We start from the raw sequence: 14,233 nt of genomic DNA on the forward strand, positions 1-14,233 counted from the left end.
GCTCGTTCAATTTTTATTGAACAGCTGCTTTGCAAGGGTAGTTCAAGTTGGACATCTGGAAATAAAACCAAATCTGTGCTCTTCATCTTCCCTACACCTGGTGACTAGTAAGTTGAATCTTTTCAAGTAAACCGAAGAGATAAGTAAGGCGAATGCACTTCTATGAAATGTGCCACGCAGATTCAGCTGCTACAAGTTTGGATCCAGTTAAAGGTCATGTTCTTTGCAGGCAGAGAACTATACTCACTAAGTGCAATAGTTAAGAGCATGAAGTTCTAAAGTCATACAGTGTTGGCTGCAATCCCTGACACACTGTGTGCCATTGAGCTAGTCACTTAATCACTTGTCATCTCTACATCTCAGTATCCTCATCTGTAAATAGGGATGCTGACATACCTACCTTGTAGGGTTTTCTAAGGACTCAGTAACTGTAATATATGTCAAATCACTGAAACCTGTCTGACAGATGGTAAGTATAAGTGGTCACCATCATCATCATCACTATTTTATCATCCTCTTCATCATTATCAAACTGATATATCTTAAAACCAGCCACAGGAACATGGCTGTGACTCAGCTTTAGAGGAAGTTTAGTAATCAGCTTTAGGCCCTTCACGACGACTTTCTATATTGCCAATAATGATGATCTTTTGCATCTATGGGACTTTGTATTTCAACAGGCTTCTATCCAGGGCCTCCCTTGTCTGGTGTAATTTGAAAAAATGATCCCTGCCCTCAAATAAACATGTCTGCTTGTGGAAAGCAAGGCAAGAAGTGCAATGCACATGCTATAAGGGAGGGAAAAACTCACTGGCTGGTCATTATCAGAGACTTGTGTTTGGCCCTTCAGCTTTAATGATTTAGTCACCCAAGAGTCTCCAAGGATCTGGATGAGGAAATTAGAAGGGTGGGGCACATGGTCACTGCCTGATCTTGGTGTAAGACCACTGTGGAAATGTGGGCTGCTTAAAGACACAGAAAGGGAAGGGAAGAGGAAGTATAGATGGGGGACTGGTTGAGATGGGGTGGTGGCAGAAGAACTGAAAAAAACAAATCACCAACTTCATAGTTTCGCAGTAGCCCTCTCACTTCCAATTTCAGATTATCAAGTGCCAAGGGAGGTGATTCCAATTTTACAGGTAAAGAAAATGAAAACACAAACAGGTTTGGTGACTCACCGCTTGTTCAATTTTTATTTCCTTTGCACTGTATTGTTTTTAATAAACAGGACTGAAAATTGGATTCCATTTTTGGATTCATAGAGCCCTTCTCTGTCTCAGAAACAGCACACTAACTCCCTACTGCAGTCATGAAGTGCCAGAATACCCAGTACCCTCCCTCATCCCTAAGACCCCCAACAGTTGTCTGAACAGAATCTGTTAGATTGATTAAACCAGTGGCTGTGTTACTGCCCACGCTGAATCATCTTTGACTTTAGTTTCAACTGAATTAGCTTTTGGTGATTTGTTTTTCTCTTCAGAATGCTTGAGTTCAACAAGTTAAGACAGGTAGTCTGATTCCATGGATTTTTCCTCCACCACGGTTTCCATGTATACCTCTTGATTCGTTAGCAGCTACTGTTGATTGACAAGTATGGTGTCTATTTCTAAGCCCTATTTAGGAGGCTTGGCCTAGCCCTGAGGCTCTCTACCTGACCTGAAAGGGCTCTGTCTAATCTGAGATAAACACACTGCCCTGTGTGCGATTTGAGAGTTGGAACATTACAGGCTACTGTGAAGAACCCAATGAATGAAGCTACTCATTCTCTACCTCTACCTTGGTTCCTGGGACAGAGAGCTGTCTAAAGTTTGAGAGGCCTGGGGCATCTTTCTCCATCAATACGAAAAGTATCTGTGTTGCAGACAGCATGAAAACGTCCCTGCACAGCTATGAAATTTTTAGTCATTTTCTCCATAGAGACAAGACAGCACATAGAATCAAGGGTAAGGAAGCATAGCACTGAAAGGAGTGATTATAGTCATCTGTTCTCTACTAGTCTTCTGTAACCCTTGGTAAGAAAACTGATAGACTAGAGGGGGTGAGGAAAGTGTGAGCAGGTGGTTGCATCCTCAAAATTAATCACTTCCCCAGACCTCAGACCAGTAGGTAGGCTTTTGGTTACCCCACATCAGTCCAAAAGAGCCTCAGGTCTAATAACTCTTTGATGGGTATAACATCAGAATTTCCTCCTGTACAAAAATGGTACCTAAAGGAGAAAACCAAATCTTAACAATATGAATTAAGTCTACAAAACTTTTACCAAAATGAAATCTATAGCAGTGGCCAAGTATGGCTGAGACACGCATACTTCTGTGTCCCCTTCAGTGCCAAGCAAAACACTTATTACACCATGGGTTCTTCACCATTGAAGTGCAATAACCCCTTGGCCCCAAACTCTTCTTAGTCCCAATTCTAGAAAACAACTCAAAAGAAAACTGACCAATAATCTCTTACTGGATTGAGATTATTATTTTTGAGAGTAGGAAATTATATGTATTCTATCTCCCTTTATTTCCAAAGGGGCACCAATGGAAGTGGAGAAGTGTACTATTGAAATTTTAATTCCTAAATAACGACATACAATAAAATCACATCTTTCAATTTTGGAATACACATACATGAGCCTCATATAAAATTTTTCTCTGGATTTTAATTTCCTGATAAATAACTTACCTTGTAGACATCATGGCTGCCAATGATAGCATCAAAGAGTGTGTACAGGTCATTGAGAAGATCCACCACTTCGATGGGCTCACTCATGGCTGAGATGGTGGTGAAGCCCACAATGTCACTGAAGTACAAGGTGACCAAGTCAAAGCCCTCAGGTTCAACCGTGCCACCCCTTTTGAGGGATTCAGCAACTGATCTGAAAAGCAGACACAGCTGTTCTTCAGAGGACACAGGCTTCCCTCCATGTCATACACACATCTGCTAGACACAATTTCTCCAAAAATCTCTGCCAAGTAAATGATGCAAAAGAAAATGTCACCTGGATGATAACATTAATTCACTCATTTATTCTACAAATATATATTGAGTACTTACAATATGCCAGGCACTGTGCCAGGCACCAGAAAACACAGCACTGAACTGACAGCCCTAATCTGTGTCCTAAGGGAGATTTTTTTTCAGCTCTCCATCTTCTTCCTGAATCTCTCCTTCCTCAATCCCTTGAGCACCCCTACCCCTCAATATTCCCAGATAGCTGCTTTTGCTTGAGATTAATTTCCCTAATTATCTCTCACAGCAAATCATATTACAACATGATAAGGTACCCGCTACAATTTGGAAATTGTAACAACAGATAAGGTTTTCAGCTAAGGGAGAAAAAAACTAGAAAAAAAAAAAAACCCTGCTATTTTCCTCTAGGAGCTCAAAGAACTGCCTCCTTTTAATTGGTCAACTTTCAGGCAAAGTCATGAAATGACTTTGAAAAACCAAGGCACCAAAAACTTAAATGACCAGCATGATTCACAGGTGGTGGAAAATTAGGAGGTGTGCTCTGCTCCCTTGGTTTCCAATTCTTCTTTGATTTGAAAGTGTGACTCAAACCTACTGGGAGTAGAGAGGGCGCAGGACAAGAGGAGGGAGCAGTTAGTTGATGGGTAATTCTTTTCTATTTTTAATAGAACACACTGTTACAAGGATTCACACTCCTCAGGTGTTCACACATACGGTGGTAGCATCTGTGTTAGAAGCTTTTCCGTTTTCTGCTTTTCAATTTCCAGCTCTTCAGTCCGCTCCCGGATCAAATCTTCCAAGTTGCTAGAATATTGTTCCAACATCCGAAGCATGGAATCAATGATATTGGTCTTCTTCCCTTTATTGAAAATTTTAAACTGCAAGTAAAGCAGAAAGAGGATCCAAGGACTTCTCACCAAACTCAGAGATGATGAACAGAGCCCCTTGTCACAAATTCCTTCCTCTAAAAACTTCTGGGCAAGAGCGGTGAACCCAGATATAAATGGGAAAAGACAACACCTCATTGTGATTCTGGCCCATTCACAGAGCTCTTGGCCCCCGAGTAGTTCTTCTCCTACCCTTTGGTTCTTTCAAGTCTGAGAAGGGGTGTTCTGGGCAGGATTCTTCAGGTCTAAGATGCTATGACATGAATCATAGCCACGTCAAAAGAAAAGTGTTTGGTCTTGAGTCCAAGCTAGTTGTGAATGGAGTAAGGAGAAAGAGGGCAGGGAATGCTATTTCACTCTTCTCCATCATCGCCCTACTAAATATCCTTTTCTCTAATGCTGCTATGTTGCAAGTCCTTAGATAGTGGGAGGTTCCTTGACCTATTAAATATAACCTAAGATCTTCACAAAAATCTGCAAAGAGCTGATGAGACTCAACAACAACAAAGAAAATAATCCAGTCAAAAAATGGGCAGAAGAGCTAAAAAGAAACTTCTCTGAAGAGGAAATGCAAATGGCCAACAGGCATATGAAAAAATGTTCAACATCACTTGTCATCAGGGAAATGCAAATCAAAACTACCATGAGATACCATCTTACACCAGTGAGAATGGCACATATTAAAAAAACTAGCAACAACAAATGTTGGCGAGGGTGTGGAGAAAAAGGAACTCTTCTACACTGTTGGTGGGAGTGCAAACTGGTCCAACCACTGTGGAAGGCTGTGTGGATATTTCTGGACCTACTAAACATAGAGCTTCCATATGATCCAGCAATTCCACTCCTAGGTATTTATCCAAAGGACACAGAAACATCAATTCCAAAGAACACCTGCACCCCTATGTTTATAGCAGCACTGTTTACAATAGCTAAGCTTTGGAAACAACCCAAATGCCCAAAAATAGATGACTGGATCAAGAAGATGTGGTACATATATACCATGGAATATTACTCAGCATTCAAAAAAGATAAACACATGCAATTTGCAGCAACATGGATGGCGCTGGAAGGGATCATGCTCAGCGAAATAAGCCAAAAAGAAAAAGAAAAATACCGGATGGTCTCACTCATAACAGGAATCTAGAAAACTTAAATAAGGGACCAGGAAAATGAATATAAGAAAGTGAAAATAAGAAAGTGAAAATCAAAATCAACAAAAAACTATGAACCAGAGACACTTTTAGGGGGGCGGGGGTGGGAGGGGAGGGATTGGGGTCAGAATGGGGGGGCTGCAATTGTATGGGGAATATAACAATAAAATTTATTATCTAAAAAATAAATAAATAAATAAATATAACCTAAGATCTAATCCTATTTCTTACTATGTGACCTAGCAATAGTGGTATTTCCCATTACCTGCCCTTTATGCCAGTTGGGGTTATGTAGAAATTCCACTGGTCTTACCCAACTCTGTGCCCTGATCCCTTATAGGTGGCTGCATGGCACAGATTTTCAAGAGGGCCTCATGGAACCCTGTCCACATGTACAGAGACAGAGAGCTTGACATGGCATTGGAATCATGTGAGGATAGAGCGCCTCCTTGCTGCTGCATGCTGCGTGTGCAAGGCTATGTTCACAACAATAAAAGACCCACAGCAGTTTTATTGAGCAGACATCTAGAAATCTGTCCCAAGGAATCCTTTTATACAGCTGGGTCACCTATATTCCATTTAGCAGTCGATGCCTCAAGGCCAACACTAGAAGTTTCCTTCTGAGCCCAGTCCACATCTTTTTTTTTTTTTTTATATAGAGGCATGTTTTATTTATTATTTATTTGTTTGTTTGTATGTTTGCTTTGTTTATACATGCACTGGCTACAGTCAGAAGCGCGGGAGGGTGAGAGAATTCACCAGAGCCAGAGCGGGGAGCAGAGCAGGCAGAAGGGCCAAAGTACACTGCTGGGGGGAGCAGCGGGCGGCAGGAGAGGTCTGCGCGCCATGTGGGACCCTCCTCCGGTGGCCGGGGAGCAGCTGGGGATCGAACCAGTGCCGCAGAGGCCGCGGGCAGCTTCACAACCCAGCGCTCAACCACTGCGCCACCGGGGAGGCCCCCAGTCCACATGTTAATGTCCCCTCAGGCCCTGCAGGCAATCTCAGTGGCCCGCTCAGATGCTTTGGGCTTGCCTGCGACGTAACTCAGGGAGCCTCCTTCGTCTCTTTCCATTTAAGTTTCTTTTTTTAAAAGATTATTTATTTATTTATACAAGAACTGGGGTACAGGCCAGATGCACGGGAGGGTGAGAGGATTCACCAGAGACAGAGCAGGGAACAGAACTGCAGGGAGTTGGGAGGCTACCCTGTCTCTTAGGCAATCTAAACTTCCACTGAAGCATTTCAGCGAGGACAGCCCCAGCAACATCTTGTTTGAAGGTCGTATGATGCGCACTCCTTCTATCACCAGCTTCCCGGCTGCCTTCTGAAATAACATCTCTAGCATCAACACAAGGGCAAATGCTTTTCTCCTGCCTCATGGTAAGTTTTTAGAAATTTGACCTTCACGGTCCTTTTCCTTTTCCATACTATTGAACACCTGTTTGAGTGTCCTCAAGAAGCCCAGCCGGGCTAATGGAGGCATTGTTAGCTGGGGACACGGATGACTTCATAGGCAGGGCCCCTCAGGCTTTCAATCCACTTCTTTCTGTTTTCCGCCTCAGATACCTGCCACTCACAAAACATCTCATTGCTGTATACTCCAGCTCCACTCAAAAAGCCTCTCCTTCAGAGCTGACACAGCACTCACACAGAGCGCACCCTCAATTTCAGTGTCCTGTAGTTTCAACAAAACCCCGGAGCAGAACTGCAGCTCTCCCAGCGGAGCTCTCTCTGTGCTTTCCTTATTTCTCCCTTTTAAGCCCCATCTCTAAGGGGGAAATCAACCTCTTTAGAAATTCAATATCTTACAGAGAGGGATCATTACTATTCTCATGCACTCCTTTGCCTGATTCCCCCAAAACCAAAGGAAATCCCTGCTTTTGGACTTCATATTTGCACTTTCTTCCATCTTGAACAACCTTTCAGACACCCCTTGTTTTTTTCTGACCCTCCAGAAACAACTTGGGATCACTTAAAAGGTGTACTTGTCATAGTTCTCTGGGACCTCCAAAGCAAACACAGCCCTCTGGGCACCCCGGTCTATTCCATGACACCCAGCTTCTAACAACCTCAATGCTTTTGCCTTGCAAGTGACGGCTGGTTCAATTCCAGCTTTGAAACATTGATTAAGTCAGGTTGTGAATGGTCCGGACTAGAGGGTCAGATCCAGAAGAGCACCAAAACCAACCCATGAGCTCTTGGAGAATGAGCTGCTGATCCTCCAGCACCGAGTGCCTTCACACAGCCACCCCCATGCTTCGTCCCCCACAGGAGTGACCTTTTCTCTTGTGCAAGGTACTTTTCACAATATGATGCTATCCCAGACAGCATTGGGTAGGTGGGCTTCGGGATGACATCCAGGAAGGGCTAAGATTCGGAGTCCTTACCTGATTAAATATTTCATCAAAAGTTGGTCGTTGTTCGGCAGCCTCGGCCCAACACTGCTTCATCAGCTGGAGACATTCTGGAGGGGCATACTCAGGAGGAACCACTGGTCTGTACACAGGAGTAGGCTTCTTAACTCTGTTTATGATTTCTGTCCAGAAGCGAGAAGAGAAAGGTTTACTTTCCCTATATAATTTTTTAATTGAAATAACATTGCATTATAACGTATAAATTTCAGGTGTACATGCTTTAAAATCATTATCTGTCTATATACTACATTAAGTTCACCACTAAAGGTCTAATTCTATGCTTTACCACACAATTGACCCTTTTTATATGATTCACTCACTCCTATTTGACCGTCACGGTCCTTTTCAAGAAAGGTTTTCAAATTGTGGGGAAAGTAGCAATATTTGGCAAAGGTAATTTTATTTTCGCCAAGAAAGGGGCTAGTCAAGAAAGAAACAATGAGCCTCTCTGGTAACGCAGGGGTTAAAGTCTCAGCACTATCAGCTATCACCAGCCAGAGCAGCATGAATTCGGTCCAGTCAGGGACTGAGCTACCCGCATGGCACAGCAGACGTCTCCTGTCTCGCCTGCTGCTCCCCTCAGCAGTGTATTTCAGTAAATCCACCTGTTCTGCTCCCCACTCTGTCTCTGGTGAATCCTCTCACCCCCTACACCTCTGGCCTGTACCCCAGTTCTTCTATGCATAAATAAATAAAAATAAATCTTTAAAAAAAAAAGAGAGAGGTCACAAACAGGTCATCTCGTTTGCTTTCTCCTAAAGTAGCTGAAAGTAAACTGTCTCTGAACACAGCCTGCATTCATCACATGCGCTATTGGTATCATTCAGGCATAGCTTCCTCCTGTGTCCGCCAGGTTTTTTATGTGGCCAATCTGATATCAATTCAAACATTATACCTCCAATTGACTGCCTCTCTTTACACACCCTCCAAATCATCTAAGCCTTCCCATCACCACAGTAAGCCCACTTAGTGTCCCCTGAAGGCCCACTCCCAGCCCAGGTGGAAGCTCTGGGGCCTGCCTGGCCACTAAGGAAAGAAAATCCAAGAACTCCAGTAAATAGTTCAGGGTCTCATCCAGAGCCTGCTGGCTGCTGGACCTTGAACTCCATTTTCAGTGGAACATTTACTGTGTGTCAGACTGAGCTAAGCACTTTGCATACGTGATTTTTCTTGATTCTCACTACAAACAGATAAGGCTGGAACTCTTATTTTCATTTTACAGAACAGAAAATTGAAGCACAGCCACATGGCTAGTAAGTCACAATCTACTATCACATTGCCCAGCTTCCAAATGCCTCAGACCTCATCTGAGAGTTGCTAGACTCCCTATTCACATCGAACCTCCTTTAGTGACCAGAGGTCAAACTGACCTTTTTACAAAGGGAGAGGACTTCCTAAGTAGTCAGAGAAAATAGCCTTCAATATCCCCAGCAACCCACGTTAGTCCTCAAATTGATCTTTCAGTTTCCAGCCTAAACTTCCCCAAACCATTCCTAAAACATGTATCTGGCATGACACTTTCTCACTTAAAAACCTTACCTGGTTTCTCATTACCCACAGGATAAGATCCAGCCCCTAACTATCTTCCTTGTTCGTTCCTTAGCTAGTCTACTGCACACACCCTCAACTCTAAACTTCCTCATCATGAACCAAACCTCACTTGCCCCACCCCTGCATGGGCTGTAGCACCCTAAAAGTGAGGGAGTGTGGGGAGTGACCAAAGATCGTGGTCAGGACTGAGGAACTCCACAAGTGAGGGAGTGTGGGGAGTGACCTACCTCCATAAGGGATACAGGACAGATTGGGCCTTTTATGTCCAGTGGGGAATCTGGGCTTGTTTAAACAGGTGATGGGGAACTAAGAATTTGGGGTTTAATGAGGTTTGATTTTGCACTTTAAAAAAAAAAAAGATTTATTTATTTATTTGTACAAGCACTGTGTACACAGTGCACAGGAGGGTGAGAGAATTCACCAGAGCCAGAGCTGGGAGCAGAACAGGCAGAATGATGAAATACACTGCTGAGGGGAGCAGCGGGTGCGGCAGGAGAGGTCTGCTGCGCCATGTGGGACCCTCGGTGGTGGCCAGGGATCAAACCGGCGCTGCAGAGGCTGCAGGCAGCTTCGTAGCCCAGCGCTCAACTGGTGCGCTACCAGGGGAGGCCCAAGATTTTGCACTTTTTAAGTCTTTATTTTGAATAAATGTGGACTTCAAGAAAAGTTGTAATAATTGCCTATGTACCCTTCACTCAGCTTCTCTTAATGTTAGCAACTTACATACCCATATCACAAATACAATTAACGTGGTGTGGTACTACTACAAATCTAGAGACTTTATTTGAATTTCATGCATTTCTCCCTAAAGTTCTTTTTCTAGTCCATAATCCAGTTCCAGATCCCATATTCCATTTAATTGTCGTGTCTCAGTCTCCCCCAACCCTCCGTGGTTCTTTATTCTTTCCCTGTCTTAAATGACTTTGACTTTTGACTTTTCTCATTATTTTTTTTTAATTTTTAAAAATTTATTCATTTATACAAGAACTGGGGTATAGTCCAGATGTGCGGGAGGGTGAGAGGATTCACCAGAGACAGAGTGGGGAACAGAACAGGCAGACTGACTAAATACACTGCTGAGGGGAGCAGTGGGCGCGACAGGAGAGGTCTGCCTCGCCATGTGGGACCCTTGCTGGCCAGCCGGGATCCAACCAGCGCTGCAGAGGCTGCGGACAGCTCCACAGCGCTGCGCTCAACAGCCTGCACTACCAGGGGATGCCCTTGACTTTTCTCATTATATGTAGAACTGTTTTATATTTTCTTTGGGAGTTCCATCTTTGCTCCTCAATATGTGCACATGTTCCATTCACCCTCCACCAAACCATCCATGCCAATACTCCCTCTGGCCTCAGATGGGGCAAAGAGAAGACTTTTATATTTTTTGATGCAGACTGGCCAGTTACTTTGCACAGCACCTCTCAGTTGGGTGTGGATGTGCCTTGATCACTTGGTTGAGACGGTGTCTGCCGGGTCCTCCGCTAGTAAACTTAATGTATTTCCATTTGTAATTAGTAAGTATCTAGAGGGTCCATAACTTTAGGCTATGCAAATATCCTAAACTTTTGCCCACTGACTTTACCATGCATTGATGGACGTTGCCTGATAGCCCAACATTTTGATGGGAGATGTGGATGAAAACCAGTCACAGGGAAAGAATGAGAGGACTTTGACATCCAAGCACATCACAGAGAGTGCTGGAATACTTGGCAGGGAGTATCTTAAAGGAATAGAGGGGGGCTGCTTAAAAAAAGAAAAAAGGATGGACATAGGTACTATAGGCCTTGGCTTATGTCACAGTTTGGAAAAGGACCAGCTTCTTGGGTGGGGGGGATTTCTTCCAAATGCTTAAAGCTGTCAGACTCCAAATTCCACCTGCACACAACATGGGCTGCTCGCAGACTAGCCATGTTAGCACAAACATAACTGTGTTCACTCTTCTGGCAAATCATGACAGTCTGGCTTGGCCTGGTGGTCTGGGTGATAGTGGGTCCCCAACGCCCTTTTCTCACCTCCTGCTTACCTTCAGCAGGCAGATCCATCATGCAGAATGGGGTGCCGCGGACCATCACTTCTTGCATGATGATGGCAAAACTATAGACGTCTCCTGCAAAAGAGCCTAACCTGTTGCCCCTCGGGGCTCTCAACAGTTCAGGGGCGGTCCACAGCAACTCTGAAAGGAAAGCATTGTGTAATGAATGTGGGGAGGATTAACTGACAGCGTTTGCAATGCCCTTGAGCGCTCCAAGGGTGCTGTTTCATTGACTGCTTTATATTTTTATTAGACAGACTGGCATGTGAGTGCCCCCCCAACCCCGCCGGGGTTTGAGTCTATGAATCTAAGGAATTACTCGCAGAGAGAGTAGTATACTCTCCCCAGGACCACAAAGGCAGACACAGCGGAGGTGTGGGGAAGGGCAAAGAAGCTCTAAGTAGAAAAACTATCTGGCGCTAGCTTTCTTGCTCTCTTGAGCCTGCAAGTAGCAGTTGGCAGGCATCCAGGGAGAGGCGAGCGCACTGCTGGACTGGTTGCCATGGATTTGCTGTTTGCTGAGATCTATATGTGTCTAGTAATTTGATTGTGCCGGGGCTCAGAGATTCACAAGTTGCTTTCTCCAGGTCTTCTCTAAGAGGATTAGAGGATCCCAGGCCTCTTCTCTTCCTTGCAGAGCAAAAGGATGCGGCAATTCCTCCTACTCAGTTCTGCAAATATTTATTGAGGGTCTACTATGTACCAGGCACTGTGCTAGGTGCAGGAGTGGCTCTGGAGATGAATTAGACGTTGCTTTGGCTTTGCAGTTTACAGACCAGTGGGTAAGACAGATATATGTACCCCTAACTGCAATCCAAGAGAAGTTGTGATGAGGGCCACTACACAGTACAGGGGAGTGAATCCAGTAAAAGCCAAAATTGAACCCCCCACTGCATGCTCTCGTGCATGTCAAGCCCCTCTAGGAAAAGACATATATTATCTCTGCGTTAGAGAATTAGGGCAGAGACTCAGAATTTGGTGGGGGGGGGGGTGAGAACACCTTAAGCAATACACAAATAAATATTAACAATATAGATAAAGTAGTCAAAAGTTGGAGGGAGTATCTCACATTGCGACATCTGAAAATGCCATTTCTGTAGGCCAAAAATGGTTGAATACTGGCAATTCCATAAGGTGCACAGCAATTAAAAAAAAAAAAAACTGAGCTGCTCACGTTAATCCAGGAAGACTTCCTGGAAAAGCTAAATCTCAAAGAAGCTCGTTAAGAAGGTCAAGGATGCAGTTTCCTAGAGCCCAGAGGGTAAGGGCTTTGCAGGGGGAAAGAGCAGTACATGCAAAAGAACAAGAGGTAGAAAGGAGCAAATTGCAAATGGGGGTGGTGGTAAGCAGATTAGCTGGGCTGAAGAGAAGGGCTCTGTTAAGGAATAATGAGAAATGAGAAATGGGGTTGAGGAAGTGGGGGAGGGGGGTGGCTGGAAGAATGAGGGCAGAAGGTGAGAGGCCCTGAGAGCTTTGCAAATGAAGGCATTTGGAGTGAATACAAAAGGCAGTAGGGGTGCTGGAGCTGGAGAGGGATTTGATGAAAGCCGTGTTCGGGAAGATTAATCTGGCAACCTGCACAAGCTGGATTGAAGAAGGAGCGAGGCTGGAGTCAGGGAGACCAGCTAGGAAATTATTACAGTAAGGGCCAGAAGTGAGGTGCAAGGGGCCTGAAGGGGTGGGGGTGGGGCAGCTGTAGTACAGATAGGGATCCAGGCACATGGGAAGGCTACAATGAGGAGGTGGCAGGGTTGGTGACAGGCTCAGTGAGCTTCATGCGAAAGGGACATAGTTGGAGTAAACAGGTCGCTACCCAGATAGGGAGGCTGCAGAAGGGAGTTAGGATGGGGTGACAGGAGGAAAGCGCTGGCGAACATTTCACCATGTTGAATGTGGGCTGTGGGGAAGGGAGCCCTGGGGACCTGCTCCTATGCAGCAGGAAGGAAGGTAGGAAGATGAAAAGTCAGTGATTATTTTGCTTTGTTAGTAAAACCCAGGAAAGAGAAACTCACCCTGGAAATTCTTATTTGAGCCAAGCCTGATCAAAATGATGAAAGAGGGAATTCTAGCTTCACCCCCATCGTGGACTCTTCTCTCTTTGTCCTCACGCGTCCCCGACCTTTGTCCCCCACCTCCACCCCATGAAAGTCTCTGATATACTCACTGTGGTGGATTTGCCCTTAAGTCTCCTTGCCAAGAAAGAAGTAGCAATACACATAAACTGAGAAGACGAAATGAGACTTTAGTTAAAGGAATACCTTTCTGACAGTGGGATTTCAGACATGTTTTGGGGCTGGGGGTGGGGGTGGGGGGGAGTTGAGGAAGGGGGTTGTGAGGGGGCAGGAAAATTGTCTGTTGCTGCTTATTCCAGTCATCCTCTCCGTGTGCACATTTAAAAAGCACATGAAGGAAAAGGAGGACAAAACTCTCTGGTAAAAAGGTGGGTGATTAAATACAATCATTACTAAATAGTATTTTTAGAGAGCACTTACATGTATGTTGTTAATGGCTAAAATGAGGTTTTATCTGCACTATACTTATATAATTGAGAGTGGACAGTAATGAATACACTTACAACACACCCCTATTTCCCCATTCCCACTCCAGAGCCAAGTAAGAGCCACTACCTACTATTACACTTAAACTCTCAGGAAAACTAAAAAAATCACTTTGGCTTGTTTTGTATCTTCTGGAGTCAGTACTAAATCCGAGTCTTGCTGTAGTGATAAAATCAGCCTCAGAGTCAGTGTGGCATAGTATCAAACAACACAGAGCCGGAGGTCAAGACACCTACATGCAATATCCCAGCTGGTTACTAATTAGCTCATCGTTATGAACCTCATTTTCCCCATCTGTAAAATGGAAGTTGAGTCAGATGATCCCCAAGAACTTTCCCATTATAACATTCTAGTTAGCTGTCAGCTAAGGTGAGGAACAGCAAGTTTCCTTATTTCATCCATTCATTGGTTCAACCAACATTTATTCCGCTAGGTACTGTAAAAGGCACTGAAGGAGGCAAAACCTGTTTCTCACTTTCACAGAACTTGTAGTTTGGATAAGGAGAGAACTGCCAATCTTCAACCGATTAAATGTGTAATACAAAGTATGGTCTTCCAATGAAGTTAAAAGCCTTAAACAATCATAGAGGGGAACATAGCTGAGCTTAGGGGGCCATGGAAAGTCTCTTGAATCACTGCTATTTATGTTAAGCCATGAAGAAGGAGTAGAATTTAGCTGGTT

At 44.3% G+C, this 14,233-nt stretch overlaps 1 protein-coding gene across 1 annotated transcript in view; it reads right to left on the minus strand.

Moving 5' to 3' along the window:
* GUCY2F (guanylate cyclase 2F, retinal) overlaps positions 1 to 14,233 on the minus strand; it is a gene marked incomplete at both ends in the record, with an annotated part of 89,814 nt that overhangs the window by 15,620 nt on the left and 59,961 nt on the right. The window contains 4 exons of the mRNA XM_084258079.1: positions 2,674 to 2,866; positions 3,676 to 3,839; positions 7,387 to 7,535; positions 10,985 to 11,134. Coding sequence (XP_084114205.1) covers positions 2,674 to 2,866; positions 3,676 to 3,839; positions 7,387 to 7,535; positions 10,985 to 11,134 — 656 coding nt within the window. The remainder of the gene's footprint in view (positions 1 to 2,673; positions 2,867 to 3,675; positions 3,840 to 7,386; positions 7,536 to 10,984; positions 11,135 to 14,233) is intronic.

Source organism: Talpa europaea (assembly GCF_964194135.1).
Source record: "Talpa europaea genome assembly, chromosome: X".
NCBI lineage: Eukaryota > Metazoa > Chordata > Mammalia > Eulipotyphla > Talpidae > Talpa > Talpa europaea.